Here is an 18,819-nt window from a genome sequence, read left to right as displayed (position 1 = left end):
TTTTCTCGAAGGAGCCGATGAGATCGGCTTCGAAGGCGGCCTTGAGCTCATCATACTTCTTCTTGTGCTCTTCAGGCAGATCTTCGTACTTGATCGGTCCGTCCGACATCTTGGCTGCAGATGTTGACGTGGTTGTTGCAGAAAGTGTCCCACCGGGCGTGCCAGAATGTGTTGCCTGCCAAAACCCACCGGCGGGCAGCGGCGAGCAAACACGAAGAGCCGGGAGGCTACCAAGACTGCTGGGTGGGCCCTGGTCCCTCGACGTCGTCCCGCAATGCTCCGGCACACGTCCTGGCGGTTGCAAGGGCGTGCCACCTGACCTATACCTGGTCAGGGAGGTGTTGGATTGCTTCGATTAGTCTCCTGCTTGGTAGACACGTAAACATTAAATACGAGCCCGATCGGCTCTCAGGTTGCCCTGTGGATCGGCTCGAAGAGCCGATTGCCCCATGGTTCACGTTGGATTTACGATGACATGGGGATCCTGCTTGATCAAAACAAAGCTAAACCAACCTACGATAGTTTAGGTTTTTCACCGCATAACCGGAACATCCTACGCGTAGTTGAGCCTAGCAGATGCGAAAGATGATGGAAAACTACTCCTAAAAGAGGCCTAAAAACCAACGTTAAGTCAATTCCCGGAACATCCCTTCTTAGGAACAAATAAACCACACCATACGCACTACCGGATCGTCCAACCCCAGTGTAGGGCCTAACCATACGGATATCAAACTAATCCTTGAAGAACAAGGAGCAACTATAACAGATCGGATCTACTAAGTAAAGAACAAGCAAGGTGCTGCCCTTACACCTAAGATAGGTGTAAGGACAGCTAGATATCGAGGGACGGCATAGCTAAGCAAATATGCATAAGAAAAGCATCGATGCAAGCCCCAAAACATCTAAGATAAACGATATTGCTCGCCATCAACAAGGCTTCAGTACGAGCAATACCAGATAACGAATAAACTTATACTGCCTAGATCGCAAGATGCGATCTAGGCAGCATGATGCTTACCCGGAAGAAACCCTCGAAACAAGGGGTGGCGATGCGCCTAGATTGTGTTTGTTGTGAACGTGATTGTCCTCCTTTCTCAATAACCCTAGATACATATTTATAGTCCGTAGACTTTCTAATTCGGGAATAAACCTAACCGTGTACGGGCTAAACTCTATCTTTTAATTCTAACTAAATCTACCATAGTATACAAATACACGGGCAAACTAGCCCAAACTCTCGTGCAAGGCCGCTTCAGAGACGCTCCACGTGTATATTCTTCAAGCCCATCTCAATTACGGCCCATCTCCTGATTTGGCCAAAATCCGGTGATAACAGTTACAGTTTGGTTTACTGGCTCTGTTTTGCGCCATCGATTTTCCGACCCGTAAATACGAGTTCGGTGAACTGAACTCGGGGTTTTTAGTTCTCGTGTTTACGGGCTCTGTTACAGATGCTCTTAGTAGTAAAACTTCTCTATTAAACAATATTTTTTATGTCTAATCATAAGCGCTAGGATTATTGTCTATAACTTTCTAGGAACTAGAAAAATTGATAGTGGGAGGTATCTAGTTAGATATAACAGATAATTAGCTGACAACTGATGTTTCATCCCTGTGGAATGAACCTCCCTGAACAAAAGAAATATTCTTGATGATGCATTAAACTAGCGACAATGCTAAAATTGATCCAATTGTCACTGAACTGTTTTTAGGAAACAACTTAAAAGTTTCATGCATCATTTGTACATTTCCTGTATTAATTTAACTACAATATGAGAGTATTAGATTAGATTTACTAAATATGAACTGTGTCACAGGAAACTGACAATAATCGAAGCAACATGATCTTATATTTTTACATTGTTTTACTTATAAAAATCGAAAAATAGACGGGCATAGCAAAGCACGAGTCATGCATGGCCTAGTACAACAAGACTATAATCTTCAAACGGGCACTCAGGTAAATGCGATTAACTAAAGTGGTCATGGAGACATATCGGCGTCGCAACAGGGTAGTAGGCCCTTGTCTTGGAGGCTTGTGACAGTTTCGTAGAGACACTGGCTCGCGGTCGTGAAGCCGACGCCGAGCTCCCTGATCCTACGGCTGCTGAACCGGCATCCCTTCTTCATCTCGCCTGTTTCATCCTTGCATATTGTGGGAACGGGGTACTCTGGAAAGAACTTGGCGAGTATGCGACACACCTCGGCGCGGTGCAGCGTGCGGCCGGCACAGAGGTACCGGCCACTCGCGGCGGGCGCCTCATATACACGCGCGTGCGCGTCAGCGACGTCTCGGACGTGTGCGTACGCCTGAGCCGCGTTAGCGTACGTCTGCACGGAGCCGTCTAGGTACTTGACGATATGCCAGGTGCTGGCGTTCACCGACGCCTGCAGAAGAGGGCCCAACACCAGAGACGGGTTCACCACGACGAGGTCGAGGTTTCTCTGCTTGGCGAGCTCCCACGCTGCCTGCTCCGCAACCGTCTTGGCGTAGCAGTACGTTCTGCATCCATTGCAATTGTATATCCACTTGTGAGATGCACGTCGTCGTCGAGATAGTGCTTCCAACAAAGTGGAGAGTAGCTTATGCTAACCTTGGTGTTCTTGCAGAACTCGAGGTCGCTCCAGCATGTCTCGTCGGCCTCCTCGTCGAGGCTGCGGCTAGGATCCATATACACGGCGCCGATCGACGATGTCATCACCACACGCCGGATGCCGCCCGCGTCCGCCGCAGCATTGATCACATTCCTTGTCCCGGTCACCGCCGGCTCGATCATTTGCTCCTGCATGCGTACAAGAAACTTTGTCAATCGCCGTACATTTGATAGCCATCTAGTGCGGGCAACAATGGCTGGAGAAGTAAGTAATGTACCGGGTCATCGGTGATGGGGCAGGCGGTGTGGAAGACGCCCTCGCATCCGCGGAATGCCGCGGCGATACTCTCCTTGTCGAGCAGGTCCACCCGGAAGAGGGTCAGCCGTTCCGCCGCACCTTCAAGGGCTCTCAGGTGCGCATTCTTGGCGACATCATCTGAAATTACATACAACACAAAGTTGTACATCAGGAATGTGCAAAATCCAGGAGGAGCTTCACGAGCCATGACGCTCTCCACTTACCAGGGTTCCGGACCGTGCCGTGGATGGTGTAGCCCTTCTCCAGGAGGAGCTTCACCAGCCATGACGCGATGAAGCCACTGGCGCTAGTCACGCAAACTGTGCGTCCGCGGCCACTGGCAATGCAGTTTGCCTTGTTGACATGATCAACACCCATGTCTCAGTTGTTTGCAGGCTTGCAGCGAGTTTGTATATCAGCTAGGAGGCTACTACGAGTTTGTATGACTTTCAAGTTTCAAGTTGCAGAACAAGCTGTGTACTGAAGAGAAGAAGGGGCTTTTTGGCCGGTATATATAGCCGGGATGACGCGTTTTCCAGAGTTGAGTCATCTTCTTATCTGGATCAACCGCAAATTATGTATGCGTGTCCCAGAGTTGAGTCATCTACTTATCTGTTGTTCAGAGCGTGGTGGTGGCACTACAGTTCCCATCTTAAGAAAATGTGGCTGGTCGTGCAGGTGTACAATAAACATCATACCCACACGAGTATCATATGTTCAGTATAACAAGTACTAGTACATAGCATATTTTCAACACAAAACCGAGTGGTCAAACCAGGTTTCATTATTTATAAAGCTACTAGACGTAGCTTGGATTAATAAAGAAAATGCAACTTCAACCGAAGCACGTACATGCATATATATTCACATTATTTAGTTCAATATGTGTAGTACGTGCGTGTTTGTGAGCGTCTGCGTTGTACTGTATTCTCAAAAAAAAAATGTGTATAGAGTACGGGAAGGCTGGTGGTGTGTATCAGAATGCGAGAAGAAAGATTCCCTTCCGTGGATTGCAAGCTGCACGATTTCACACCGGTTTGACATCGACGAAACTAGCATACCGATTGTTTAGTTTCTGCGAAGTATCCAGTTTTTTTTTAAAGTTGTCTGAGATTGTCCAACATTTCAGATTTCTAAGGATTTTGATCAACGTCCACCATGTCCATACTGGACATTCATAACCGGCCGATTTTCCATAACTGTTGACAAGCATATTTACGATCTCTGATTTTAAATTGCTCGATGACTAAGTCGTTGCCACGAACAATTTATAGAAAAACCATCCGCAGAACAATCACAGATGGGTTTTTTTCTGAGTGAACCCTGTGATACAACATTTTTTGAAACAAGCAAAAAGACTTGCCATTTTCATTACTAATTAAGAAGGAGAGGGTTGACTAGTTAAAAATTGGGAAACCAGCCTAAAACCGGTAAAAACACACTGAGTAAAGGTCATGGAATAAGACAATCGCGAGGGCGCACACAGCCACCCTGGCTACCAACACAAACTGCACACACAATGTCGAAAACGAGGGCCGTCGTCGAGGTTGAACATCGGTATCATTATCATCACTCTAGTGACTCCAATTTCAGAGAACGCCACTCTAGAAGAACTCGCAACAGCGGCATCGTGAAGCCCAAGTCTGCCTAGGCTAAACAGACGACCCTTCACGTAGGGACATGAAGCTCTGATTCTGATAGGGAGCTCCGAGGAGCGGATGTGTGGGATCTATTGTCATGGTATGTCGACATGTACGCCGTAGGTGGTACCTTAGGGCGTAGAGATAAGTAGGATGATAGGCGGGTGGATGTCTAGGATCATGATACACACGGATTACCCAGGTTCAATATCCACGGTGTTGGCAGAGTCCTACTCCGGCTATAAATCACTATATGGCAACAAGTACATAGGTTACAATGATGTTGATCGTTGATTGTATCATGCCCTAAAGGCTACATGGGCCCCGACTTATACAATAAACTGGGACTAGGGTTTGGTAACCCTTAACCAATTATGCTATATAATCCTAAGGCCGCACACCGGCAAGTTCGTGTACTCCAAGTCTCTATCTAGGACTCCTCTAGCCGGTCGGGACTTCGTGTTGGTCCTTGGCATATGGGCTAACCTGTAGGCCCCAAAGACCATATCTGCTCAGGGCCACCCCGGTCCAACAGTATATGACCCCATCACGTCTATACCCATTTAGTATCTCCACAAGGGTAAGCCCCACACACTCCAAAAATCTTGGCCATCTTAGCGATGTACTTGAGGTTCGTCCGCCTTAGGTGTGTTGATTTAGGCAGCAACAATATCTTGAAGGGTTCCTGAAAAAATAAAGAATGACAAATCAGGGTTAATTTTAACTCGAAATCTTCAAATCTTTCGTATCCCAAATGCTAGCCGAAAAAATGTGTATAGAGGTCATCGAAGAATATTCCGTTCAAGCATCGCTAGTCCGTTGTCGGTAGATGATGTGACATTTCAAAGGCCTTAGTCCACCCCGCATAGGGACTACACGATGATGTTTGCAAGTGCATATGATATATGTAGCTAGTATCAAAAAGTAAGAGTATCGATATTTGGTAAGATTTAATTGTCTCTTGCTACCTTCACTTAGATGTACCTGCAAGTTATTCTTGATCCAAGAATTGCAAGTTATTCTTTATCCAAAAAAGTGAACTGGAAGTGTTTGTTGTTGTTGAGTTGTGAACAAACTTGTAATGAATAGCAAAAGGAGATAAGAGACTGTGTAAGCAATGTAAATTACTTGAAACTCAATAAGGGTAAAACATTCTAAGAATTGCGAATTCACCACTAGCATATTTATTTATTAATCAAAAAAAATATGAAGTCTTTAAAGTATGTGTGTACGGTAGGATCCGACATAAATGTGCTCATAGTCTCGCTATGATACTCCTCGCGTAACCACCACTATCCTCCAAGCCATCCCTAAAGAACTATTGTAATTAAGGGTCTCCCCATGTTTATGGATATCAACCTTTGGATCACTCCCCTCTCCCTCCTTAATACATAGTCGGTGGAGGCGGCAGATGATGTCACGTCTGTACCGTCCATGCTCCTCTAACTACATACAACGGCGACTTCCCCTGAAGGCAAATATTATGTGGTCGACAACACATAACATCATTAAAGAAGATCACCACACACATATTGCAGATAGGATAACACAAATATTTAATTCATTTTAAGATATTGCCAGGATTTCTCCATCTCCCCAAGAAGAGATGGAACTACTCACACAGGGAGGCAAATAACAACATCATGATTATATCACTAGAGTATGAGGGATCGAATGAAATACAAGTGAAAATCCACGCTAGGGTTTGAAATTACAATAAGATGGATGAAGATGGTGACATTTTGTGTCTCCGAGTCTCAGGTCTCTAATCTGATTACATGGGGTATTTGACGAGACGAAGCCACCGACACCCCGTAAGGTCATCGCGTACGGGCGGACATGGTCGTACCAGTTGTCGTAAAACGTATGTGATCATCTCTTCACGGTTTCTCTCTTTGGTTTGACCCCCATGTGCGTGGATAAATGTATAGAAGGTATTCATTACTTCAAATCACCATATTTGCGCCTGAAAATGATCTCATTTATTGATTTGTCAATCAACCGCTTTATTTTCGATATCCTGGTGAAAGAAAATGAGTACATACAGCCGAGGGACACAATCAATCTTAGCAACTTTAGCCACCATAAGTCCAGAGCTAGGTTCCCGTAGAACTTAGTCTCTCGACGAGATCACAACCGAAACCTTCGGCACCCCATTGTAACCCGATATTTTCATAATCAAGATCAGACAGGCAGGACGTAAGGGTTTTACCTCATCGAGGGCCCCGAACCTGGGTAAATCGCTTTTCCCGCTTGTCTGTTAACCGATGTCTCGTATCAGCTGATACGTCCATTTTGCATCACTATTTTATATCATAATTTACTGTTATTCATTGATATATTTCATATTTAGAGATGATACTTATGTTATTTCACCTATTTTGCATGTTTCATGATTATTGGAGAATTACTCACCGCAGTCAGGATTCTGCTGGAAAAAGCACCGTCAGGATACAGTATTTCTGAAGATCAACAATTGACGGAAAATATACCGAAGCTCCTATTTTTCCAGATGACGGAGCCAGCCAAAAGGAAAAGCCGAGGAGGGCCGCCATGGCCCCCCCATAGGCCGGCGCGGGCTCCACCCTGGCCGTGCCGCCATGTGGGGAGGGGGCCCACGACCCCCTCGGCCATCTCCCTTTCGCGTACTTCATCTCCAGAGAACCCTAAGGTGTACGCCGCTGCGGGGCGGAAAACACCAGAGAGAAAAGAGCTCTCCGGCAGGCTGAAATCTGCCGGGGAAATTCCCTCCCGGAGGGGGAAATCGTCGCCATCGTCACCGTCATCGAGCTGGACTTCATTGGGATCATCATCATCATCTCCACTTCCGACACCATCAGCTCCACCGCTGCACCTCGTCACCGCTGTAACATCTAGGGTTGAATCTTGATTATTTCATAGGGGAAACTCTCCCGGTGTTGATTACTCCTTGTTATTGATGCTATTGAGTGAAACCATTGAACCAAGGTTTATGTTCAGACTGTTATTCATCATCATATCACCTCTGATCATGTTCCATATGATGTCTTGTGATTAGTTCGGTTAGTTCTTGAGGACATGGGTGAAGTCTAAATGTTAGTAGTGAACTATGTTGAGTAATATTTAATGGTTTAATATTTAAGTTGTGGTGTTATTCTTCTAGTGGTGTCATGTGAACGTCGACTACATGATAGTTCACCTTTATGGGCCTAGGGGAATGCATCTTGTATTCGTTTGCTAATTGTGGGGTTGCCGGAGTGACAACAACCTCTACCCCCGTTGGTATATCGATGCATGACGGATAGCAGGATCTCATAGTTTAAGGCTGTGGTTAGATTTATCTTAATTACCTTCTTGTATTTGCGGATGCTTGCAAGGGGTTTAATCACAAGTATGTATTAGTCCTAGGAAGGGCGGTGCATTAGCATAGGTTCACCCTGATAACGCGTGAAGCACACGTCCGTTGGGAACCCCAAGTGGAAGGTGTGATGCGTATAGCAGCAAGTTTTACTCAGTATGAAACCAAGGTTTTCGAACCAGTAGGAGATGAAGGCCACGTGAAGGTTGTTGGTGAAGGAGTGTAGTGCGACGCAACACCAGGGATTCCGGCGCCAACGTGGAACCTGCACAACACAACCAAAATACTTTGCCCCAACTTAACAGTGAGGTTGTCAATCTCACCGGCTTGCTGTAAACAAAGGATTAAACGTATGGTGTGGAGAATGATGTTTGCTTGTGAAGAACAACAGAGAACAGAGATTGCAGTTGATTGTATTTCAGATGTAAAAGAATGGACCGGGGTCCACAGTTCACTAGTGGTGTCTCTCCAATAAGAAATAGCATGTCGGGTGAACAAATTACAGTTGGGCAATTGACAAATAGAGATGGCATAACAATGCACATACATATCATCATGACTACTATGAGATTTACTTAGGGCATTACGACAAAGTACATAGACCGCTATCCAGCATGCATCTATGCCTAAAAAGTCCACCTTCGGGTTAGCATCCGCACCCCTTCCAGTATTAAGTTGCAAACAACAGATAATTGCATTAAGTATTGTGCATAATGTAATCAACACAAATATCCTTAGACAAAGCATTGATGTTTTATCCCTAGTGGCAACAGCACATCCACCACCTTAGAACTTTCTGTCACTGTCCCAGATTCAATGGAGGCATGAACCCACTATCGAGCATAAATACTCCCTCTTGGAGTCACAAGTATCAACTTGGCCAGAGCCTCTACTAGCAACGGAGAGCATGCAAGATCATAAACAACACATATATGATAGATCAATAATCAACTTGACATAGTATTCCATATTCATCGGATCCCAACAAACACAACATGTAGCATTACAAATAGATGATCTTGATCATGATAGGCAGCTCACAAGATCTAACATGATAGCACAATGAGGAGAAGACAACCATCTAGCTACTGCTATGGACCCATAGTCCAAGGATGAACTACTCACGCATCAGTCCGGAGGCGGGCATGGTGATGTAGAGCCCTCCGGTGATGATTCCCCTTTCCGGCAGGGTGCCGGAGGCGATCTCCTGAATCCCCCGAGATGGGATTGGCGGCGGCGGCGTCTCTGGAACTTTTTCCGTATCGTGGCTCTCGGTAATAGGGTTTTCGCGACGGAGAGTTTAAGTAGGCGGAAGGGCAAAGTCGGAGGAGGCACGGGGGCCCCACACCATAGGCCGGCGCGGGCCCCATGCTGGCCGCGCCGCCCTATGGTTAGGGCGCCTCGTGGCCCCACTTCGTATCCTCTTCGGTCTTCTGGAAGCTCCGTGGAAAAATAAGACCCTGGGCGTTCGTTTCGTCCAATTCCGAGAATATTTCCTGTGTAGGATTTCTGAAACCAAAAACAGCACAAAACAGAAACTGGCGCTTCGGCATCTCGTTAATAGGTTAGTGCCGGAAAATGCATATAAATGATGTAAAGTGTGTATAAAACATGTGAGTATTGTCATAAAACTAGCATGGAACATAAGAAATTATAGATACGTTTGAGACGTATCAAGCATCCCCAAGCTTAGTTCCTACTCGCCCTCGAGTAGGTAAACGATAACAAGGATAATTTCTGAAGTGACATGCTATCATAATCTTGATCAATACTATTGTAAAGCATATGAGATGAATGAAGTGATTCGAAGCAATGGTAAAGACAATGACTAAACAACTGAATCATATAGCAAAGACTTTTCATGAATAGTACTTTCAAGACAAGCATCAATAAGACTTGCATAGGAGTTAACTCATAAAGCAATAAATTCTTAGTAGAAAGTTTTGAAGCAACACAAAGGAAGATATAAGTTTCAGCAGTTGCTTTCAACTTCAACATGTATATCTCATGGATAATTGTCAACACAAAGTAATATGATGAATGCAAATAAGCAAGTATGTAGGAATCAATGCACACAGTTGACACAAGTGTTTGCTTCTAAGATAGAAAGAAGTAGGTAAACTGACTCAACATAAAGTAAAAGAAAGGCACTTCGCAGAGGGAAGCATAGATTACTATTTTTGTGCTAGAGCTTTTATTTTGAAAACATAGAAACAATTTTGTCAACGGTAGTAATAATTCATATGTGTTATGCATAAGACATCCTATAAGTTGCAAGCCTCATGCATAGAATACCAATAGTGCTCGCACCTTGTCCTAATTAGCTTGGATTTACATGGATTATCATTGCATAACATATGTTTCAACCAAGTGTCACAAAGGGGTACCTCTATGCCACCTGTACAAAGGTCCAAGGAGATAAATCGCATTTGATTTCTCGTTTTTGATAGATCTCAACTAAGGACATCCATACTGGGACAACATAGAAAACAAATAATGGACTCCTCTTTAATGCATAAGCATTCAACAACAGATAATATTCTCATAAGAGATTGAGGATTAATGTCCAAACTGAAACTTCCACCATGATCCATGGCTTTGGTTAGCGGCCCAATGTTCTTCTCTAACAATATGCATACTCAAACCATTTGATCATGATAAATCGCCCTTACTTCAGACAAGACGAACATGCATAGCAACTCACATGATATTCAACAAAGGTGTAATAGTTGATGGCGTCCCCAGAAACATGGTTACCGCTCAACAAGCAACTTATAAGAAATAAGATACATAAGCTACATATTCTTTACCACAATAGTTTTTAAGCTATTTTCCCATGAGCTATATATTGCAAAGACAAGGAATGAAATTTTAAAGGTAGCACTCAAGTAATTTACTTTGGAATGGCAGAGAAATACCACATACTAGGTAGGTATGGCGGACACAAATGGCATAGGTTTTGGCTCAAGGTTTTGGATGCACGAGAAGTATTCCCTCTCAGTACAAGGCTTTGTTGGCTAGCAAGGTTGTTTGAAGCAAACACAAGTATAAACCGGTACAACAAAACTTACATAAGGACATATTGCAAGCATTATAAGACTCTACACTGTCTTCCTTGTTGTTCAAACACTTTTACCAGAAAATATCTAGACCTTAGAGAGACGAGTCATGCAAACCAAATTTCAACAAGCTCTACGGTAGTTCTCCACTAATAGATTTAAACTACATGATGCAAGAGCTTAAACATGATCTACTTGAGAGCTCAAAACAATTGCCAAGTATCAAATTAATCAAGACAATATACCAATTACCACATGAAGCATTTTCTTTTTCCAACAAAATAACAATAAGTGCTGCGGCTTTCAGCTTTCGCCATGAACATGAACAATAGAACGAAGAACACGTGTTCAAATGAAAAAGCGGAGCGTGTCTCTCTCCCACACAAGGATTGCTAGGATCCAAATTTATTCAGAGAATGAAAATAACAAAACGAAAATAAAAGCACACAGACGCTCCAAGTAAAGCACATAAGATGTGACAGAATTAAAATATAGTTTCACTAGAGGTGACCTGATAAGTTATTGATGAAGAAGGGGATGCCTTGGGCATCCCCAAGCTTAGACGCTTGAGTCTTCTTGAAATATGCAGGGGTGAACCACGGGGGCATCCCCAAGCTTAGACTTTTCACTCTTCTTGATCATATCATATCATCCTCCTCTCTTGATCCTTGAAAACTTCCTTCACACCAGACTCAAAGCAATCTCATTAGAGGGTTAGTGCATAATCAAAAATTCACATGTTCAGCAAGGACACAATCATTCCCAACACTTCTGGACATTAACCAAGGCTACTGAAATTTCATGGAGCAAAGAAATCCACTCAACACAGTAAAAGACGCAATGCGAAATAAAAGGTAGAATCTGTCAAAACAGAACAGTCCGTAAAGACGAATTTTTTCGAGGCACTTAACATGCTCAGATGGAAAAGCTCCAGTTGAACGAAAGTTGCGTACATATCTGAGGATCACGCATGAATTTGTTCAGGATTTTACGAGTTTCCTACAGAGAGATCAACTCAAATTCGTGACAGCTAAAAATCTGTTTCTGCGCAGAAATCCAAATCTAGTATCAACTTTCTATCAAAGACTTTACTTGGCACAACAATGCAACAAAATAAAGATACAAAGGTATTGCTACAGTAGTAACAAGTACCTTGACTCAAATATAAAACAAAAATTGCAGAAATGAAATAATGGGTTGTCTCCCATAAGCGCTTTTCTTTAACGCCTTTCAGCTAGGCGCAGAAAGTGTAAAGCAAGTAACATCAAGAGAAGAAGCATCAACATCATAATTTGTTCTAACAATAGAATCAAAAGGCATCTTCATTCTCTTTCTAGGGAAGTGTTCCATACCTTTCTTAAGAGGGAATTGATATTTAATATTTCCTTCTTTCATATCAATAATAGCACCAACGGTTCGAAGAAAGGGTCTTCCCAAAATAATAGGACAAGATGTATTGCATTCAATATCCAAAACAACAAAATCAACGGGGACAAGGTTATTGTTAACCATAATGTGAACATTGTTAATTCTCCCCAAAGGTTTCTTTATAGAATTATCAGCAAGATTAACATCCAAATAACAGTATTCCAAAGGTGGCAAGTCAAGCATATCATAAAGTTTCTTAGGCATAACGGAAATACTTGCACCAAGATCACATAAAGCATTACAATCAAAATCATTGACCTTCATTTTAATGATGGGCTCCCAACCATCTTCCAACTTCCTAGGGATAGAAGCTTCAAGTTTTAATTCCTCTTCCCTAGCTTTAATGAGAGCATTTGTAATATGTTTTGTAAAGGCCAAGTTTATAGCACTAGCATTAGGACTTCTAGCAAGTTTTTGCAAGAACTTAATAACTTCAGAAATATGACAATTATCAAAATCAAAACCATTATGATCTAAAGCAATGGGACCATTGTCCCCAACACTTTGAAAAATTTCAGCACTTTTATCACAAACAGTTTCAACAGTTTCAGACAATTTTGCACGCTTTGTACTAGAAGTAGAAACATTGCCAACACCAATTATTTTACCATTGATGGTAGGAGGTTTAGCAACATGTGAAGCATCAACATTACTAGTGGTGGTAATAGTCCAAACTCTAGTTATATTATTCTCTTTAGCAAATTTTTCTTCTCTTTCCCACCTAGCATGCAATTCAGCCATCATTCTAATATTGTCATTAATTCGAACTTGGATAGCATTTGCTGTAGCAAATGACTTAGTATCTTTAACTTCATTAGGCATAACTTTCAGTTTCAAAAGATCAACATCAAGAGCAAGACTATCAACCTTAGAAGCAAGAACATCAATTTTACCAAACTTTTCCTCAACAGATTTGTTAAAAGCAGTTTGTGTACTAATAAATTCTTTAAGCATGACTTCAAGATCAGAGGGTACTCTCCTACTATTGTTGTAAGAATTACCATAACCATTACCACTATTAGAAGGATATGGCCTATAGTTGTTGTTACCAAAATTATTCCTATAAGCATTGTTGTTGAAATTATTATTTTTAATGAAGTTCACATCAACATGCTCTTCTTGAGAAACCAATGAAGCTAAAGGAACATTATTAGGATCAACATGAGATTTACCATTAACAAGCATAGACATAATAACATCAATCTTATCACTCAAGGAAGAGGTTTCTTCAACAGAATTTACCTTCTTACCTTGAGGAGTTCTTTCAGTGTGCCATTCAGAGTAGTTGATCCTCATATCGTCAAGAAGCTTTGTTGCAGCACCCAAAGTGATGGACATAAAAGAACCTCCAGCAGCTGAATCCAATAGGTTCCTTGAAGAAAAATTTAATCCTGCATAGAAGGTTTGGATGATCATCCAAGTAGTTAGTCCATGGGTAGGGCAATTCTTTACCAAAGATTTCATTCTCTCCCATGCTTGGGCAACATGTTCATTATACAATTGCTTAAAATTCATAATGCTACTTCTCAAAGATATAATTTTAGCAGGAGGATAATATTTTCCAATGAAAGCATCTTTACATTTAGTCCATGAATCAATAATATTTTTAGGCAAAGATAGCAACCAATCTTTAGCTCTTCCTCTTAAAGAGATAGGAAACAATTTCAGTTTTATAATATCCCCATCTATATCTTTATGCTTTTGCATTTCACAAAGTTCAACAAAATTATTAAGATGGGCATCAGCATCATCAGTACTAACACCAGAAAATTGCACTCTCATAACAAGATTTAGTAAAGCAGGTTTAATTTCATAGAATTCTGTTGTAGTAGCAGGTGGCGCAATAGGAGTGCATATGAAATCATTATTATTTGTGCTAGTGAAGTCACACAACTTAGTGTTCTCAGGAGTATTCATTTTAACAGTAATAAAGCAAACCGAATTAAATAAAGTAAAACAAGTAACTAATTTTTTTGTGTTTTTTATATAAAGAAAGCAAACAAGACAGAAAATAAAATAAAGCAAGACAATAAACAAAGTAAAGAGATTGGGTGTGAGAGACTCCCCTTGCAGCGTGTCTTGATCTCCCCAGCAACGGCGCCAGAAATTTAGCTTGATAACGCGTGAAGCACACGTCCGTTGGGAACCCCAAGTGGAAGGTGTGATGCGTATAGCAGCAAGTTTCCCTCAGTATGAAACCAAGGTTGTCGAACCAGTAGGAGATGAAGGCCACGTGAAGGTTGTTGGTGAAGGAGTGTAGTGCGGCGCAAAACCAGGGATTCCGGCGCCAACGTGGAACCTGCACAACACAACCAAAATACTTTGCCCCAACTTAACAGTGAGGTTGTCAATCTCACCGGCTTGCTGTAAACAAAGGATTAAACGTATGGTGTGGAGAATGATGTTTGCTTGTGAAGAACAACAGAGAACAGAGATTGCAGTTGATTGTATTTCAGATGTAAAAGAATGGACCGGGGTCCACAGTTCACTAGTGGTGTCTCTCCAATAAGAAATAGCATATTGGGTGAACAAATTACAGTTGGGCAATTGACAAATAGAGATGACATAACAATGCACATACATATCATGATGACTACTATGAGATTTGCTTAGGGCATTACGACAAAGTACATAGACCGCTATCCAGCATGCATCTATGCCTAAAAAGTCCACCTTCGGGTTAGCATCCGCACCCCTTCCAGTATTAGGTTGCAAACAACAGACAATTGCATTAAGTATGGTGCGTAATGTAATCAACACAAATATCCTTAGACAAAGCATTGATGTTTTATCCCTAGTGGCAACAAGACATCCACAACCTTAGAACTTTCCGTCACTCGTCCCGCATTCAATGGAGGCATGAACCCACTATCGAGCATAAATACTCCCTCTTGGAGTCACAAGTATCAACTTGGCCAGAGCCTCTACTAGAAACGGAGAGCATGCAAGATCATAAACAACACATATATGATAGATCAATAATCAACTTGACATAGTATTCCATATTCATCGGATCCCAACAAACACAACATGTAGCATTAAAAATAGATGATCTTGATCATGATAGGCAGCTCACAAGATCTAACATGATAGCACAATGAGGAGAAGACAACCATCTAGCTACTGCTATGGACCCATAGTCCAAGGATGAACTACTCACGCATCAGTCCGGAGGCGGGCATGGTGATGTAGAGCCCTTCGGTGATGATTCCCCTCTCCGGCAGGGTGCCGGAGGCGATCTCCTGAATCCCCCGAGATGGGATTGGAGGCGGCGGCGTCTCTGGAACTTTTTCCGTATCGTGGATCTCGGTAATAGGGTTTTCGCGACGGAGAGTTTAAGTAGGCGGAAGGGCAGAGTCGGAGGAGGCACGGGGGCCCCACACCATAGGCCGGCGTGGGCCCCATGCTGGCCGCACCGCCCTATGGTTAGGGCGCCTCGTGGCCCCACTTCGTATCCTCTTCGGTCTTCTGGAAGCTCCATGGAAAAATAAGACCCTGGGCGTTCGTTTCGTCCAATTCCGAGAATATTTCCTGTGTAGGATTTCTGAAACCAAAAACAGCACAAAACAGGAACTGGCGCTTCGGCATCTCGTTAATAGGTTAGTGCCGGAAAATGCATATAAATGATGTAAAATGTGTATAAAACATGTGAGTATTGTCATAAAACTAGCATGGAACATAATAAATTATAGATACGTTTGAGACGTATCACACCCACACAACACTTATCAAAACAATGAAGATTAATCAACTATATGAAGCGAAAGCACTAGACTAAATTCCCGTGTGTCCTCAAGAACGTTTGGTCATCATAAGTAAACAAACCGGCTTGTCCTTTGTGCTAAAAAGGATTGGGCCACTCGCTGCAATTATTACTCTCGCATTTTACTTACTTGTATTTTATCTATCTGCTATATCAAAACCCCCTGAATACTTGTCTGTGAGCATTTACAATGAATCCTTCATCAAAACTGCTTGTCAACACCTTCTGCTCCTCGTTGGGTTCGACACTCTTATTTATCTAAAGTACTACGATACACCCCCTATACTTGTGGGTCATCAAGACTATTTTCTGGCGCCGTTGCCGGGGAGTGAAGCGCTATTGGTAAGTGGAATTGGTAAGGAAAACTTTTACTGTACGTGCTGTTTTTATTTCTGCCTGCTGCTATAATTCATTATGGAGAGATCTTATCTTGAATTCCTATTTGGAAAATCTACTACTACTGCAAAGGTAGTGGATGAGGCGCCAGGTGAGAAAGAGATTCCGTATAAAATACCTATGAAAATTATTGAACGTGTTGTGGATAACCGCTATGAAGGGGATGGAACTGTCCATCCTGGAGATCATTTACTGTTTTTACATGAATTATGCGGGTTATTCAAGTGTGCAGGTATTTCTATGGATGAAGTTAGGAAGAAACTATTCTCTATGTCGCTGACTGGTAAAGCGGCGCATTGGTATAAACTGCTGAAGGATGGGCATTCTCTTGATTGGAAAGATATTGTGCCTCTGTTTTATTCTAAATTCTATCCTCCAAGTGAAGTTCACAAAGACCGAAACCGCATATATAATTTCTGGCCTCATGATGGAGAGAGTATTGCCCAAGCGTGGGGGAGATTGAAGTCTTTAATGCTCAAATGCCCCATTCATGAGCTTCCTGGTAATATCATCATTGATAATTTCTATGCAAGACTTTCTTTTCAAGATAAAACCTTGCTGGATACTACTTGTTCGGTATCATTCACACGCAACAAAGAAGAGTTTAAATGGGACCTTCTTGATCGGATTCAGGAGAATACTGAAGGATGGGAGAACGATAAAGGTAGAGAGTCAGGTATAAATTATGATTATGAATGCATTGAAACTTTTATGGATACTGATAAATTTCGTAATATGAGTGCTACTTATGGTCTTGACTCTCAAGTTGTTGCAAATTTTTATAAAGCTTTTGCCTCTCATTTTGAATTGCCTAGGAAGAATTTTGATAAGTATCATGAACCTTACAAAGATAAAACTGATTCACCTATAGGTAAATGTGTTGAAATTAAAACGGTTGATCATATTCTTCCTGAAGCTTATATTGAAAAAACTCCTTTCCCTGCTAAAATGAAGGAGTATTCTGTTATAACCAGTGTGGTTAATAAAAGTGCAAAGAAACCTATAGAACCTGAAGAGCAAATAAATGTTGAACCTGCTATTGCAATAGTTAAAGATCTTGTGACTGAAAATGTAGAAGACAGTCACATCATTTTCTGTGAAGATGCTTCTAATATTGTTTCACATCCTAGTAAGTCTAGGAAAGCTAGTGTTCCTATGCTCTCTGTTAGAATTGGTGATCATTGTTATTATAGTTTATGCGATATTGGTGCAAGTATTAGTGCCATTCCTTATGAGCTTTACAAGGAAATCATGCACGAAATTGGTTCTTGTGAACTTGAAGATATTGATGTGGTTATTCGGCTAGCTAATAGAGAAACTATCTCTCCTATTGGTATTGTTCGAGATGTGGAAGTTCTATGTGGTAAGATTAAATTTCCTATTGACTTTTTGGTACTTGGTTCTGCTGCTAGTAAGACTTGTCCTATCATTTTTGGTAGACCTTTTCTAAATACTTGTGGAGCTATTATAGATTGCAAGAAAGAGAAAATTGTGACTAAATTTGTTGGTGAATCTTATGAGTTTAATTTCTCTAAATTTGCCAAAGTTCCTTATAAAGCTGAATTGCCTAACGATGATTTTAGAGTTGAACAGTGTGCATCTATTGCTCTTGCTCCTAATAATCCTTTGCAGCAACATTTGGAGGATCATGAGAGTGAAGTCTTTAGGGAATAAAGGAATGAGCTTGATGAAATTTTCCTTCGTCAACCTATTCTTAAACATGACTTACCGGTTGAAGATCTAGGTACAACGCCACCGCCAAAGGAAGATCCTGTTTTTGATTTGAAACTGTTGCCTGATAATCTTAAGTATGCTTATATTGATGATAAGGAAACATATCCTGTTATTATTAGTGCTAAGCTTTCAGATTTTGAGGAAGAAAGATTATTGGAAATATTGAAGAAACACCGAGGAGCTATTGGCTACACTCTTGATGACTTGAAGGGGATTTCTCCCGCTATTTGCCAACATGCCATCAACATGGAAGATGATGCAAAGCCTGTTGTTGAACATCAGCGTCGTCTAATTCCTAAGATGAAGGATGTGGTAAGGAATGAGGTATTGAAACTTCTTGAAGCTGGTATTATATATCCTATTGCTGGTAGTAGATGGGTTAGTCTTGTGCATTGTGTCCCTAAGAAAGGAGGCACAACTGTTGTACCTAATGATAATGATGAGCTCATCCCTCAAAGAGTAGTTGTAGGGTATAGAATGTGCATTGATTTTCGAAAAGTTAATAAAGTTACTAAGAAAGATCATTACCCTTTACCATTTATTGATCAAATGTTAGAAAGGTTATCTAAA

The 18,819-nt window shown here is 41.8% G+C and overlaps 1 protein-coding gene across 1 annotated transcript; it reads right to left on the bottom strand.

The window, feature by feature from the left end:
• Window positions 1-1,983: 1,983 nt before the first annotated feature.
• LOC124653532 (cinnamoyl-CoA reductase 1-like) lies at window positions 1,984-3,270 on the bottom strand. The gene is made up of 4 exons (XM_047192584.1): window positions 3,117-3,270; window positions 2,873-3,030; window positions 2,595-2,783; window positions 1,984-2,529 (listed from the first exon to the last, which is right to left on the bottom strand). Exons 1-4 carry the CDS (start codon window positions 3,268-3,270, stop codon window positions 1,984-1,986), a joined length of 1,047 nt encoding a protein of 348 aa, XP_047048540.1.
• Between the last annotated feature and the right edge of the window lie 15,549 nt (window positions 3,271-18,819).

The sequence above is a fragment of the Lolium rigidum genome, chromosome 1 (assembly GCF_022539505.1).
Source record: "Lolium rigidum isolate FL_2022 chromosome 1, APGP_CSIRO_Lrig_0.1, whole genome shotgun sequence".
In the NCBI taxonomy this organism is placed as follows: domain Eukaryota; kingdom Viridiplantae; phylum Streptophyta; class Magnoliopsida; order Poales; family Poaceae; genus Lolium; species Lolium rigidum.
Note: the sequence above shows the minus strand (reverse complement) of the source record. Positions and strands in the feature narration are given on the sequence as shown.

What these genes read in the sequence shown, in the direction of transcription:
- LOC124653532 (XM_047192584.1), bottom strand. Translation starts at nt 3,270, where the DNA reads ATGGGTGTTGATCATGTCAACAAGGCAAACTGCATTGCCAGTGGCCGC. An exon ending in GCCCCATCACCGATGACCCG is followed by an intron (nt 2,784 to 2,872) that starts GTACATTACTTA and finishes GTACGCATGCAG; the next exon opens with GAGCAAATGATCGAGCCGGC. An exon ending in AGTTCTGCAAGAACACCAAG is followed by an intron (nt 2,530 to 2,594) that starts GTTAGCATAAGC and finishes GCATCTCACAAG; the next exon opens with TGGATATACAATTGCAATGG.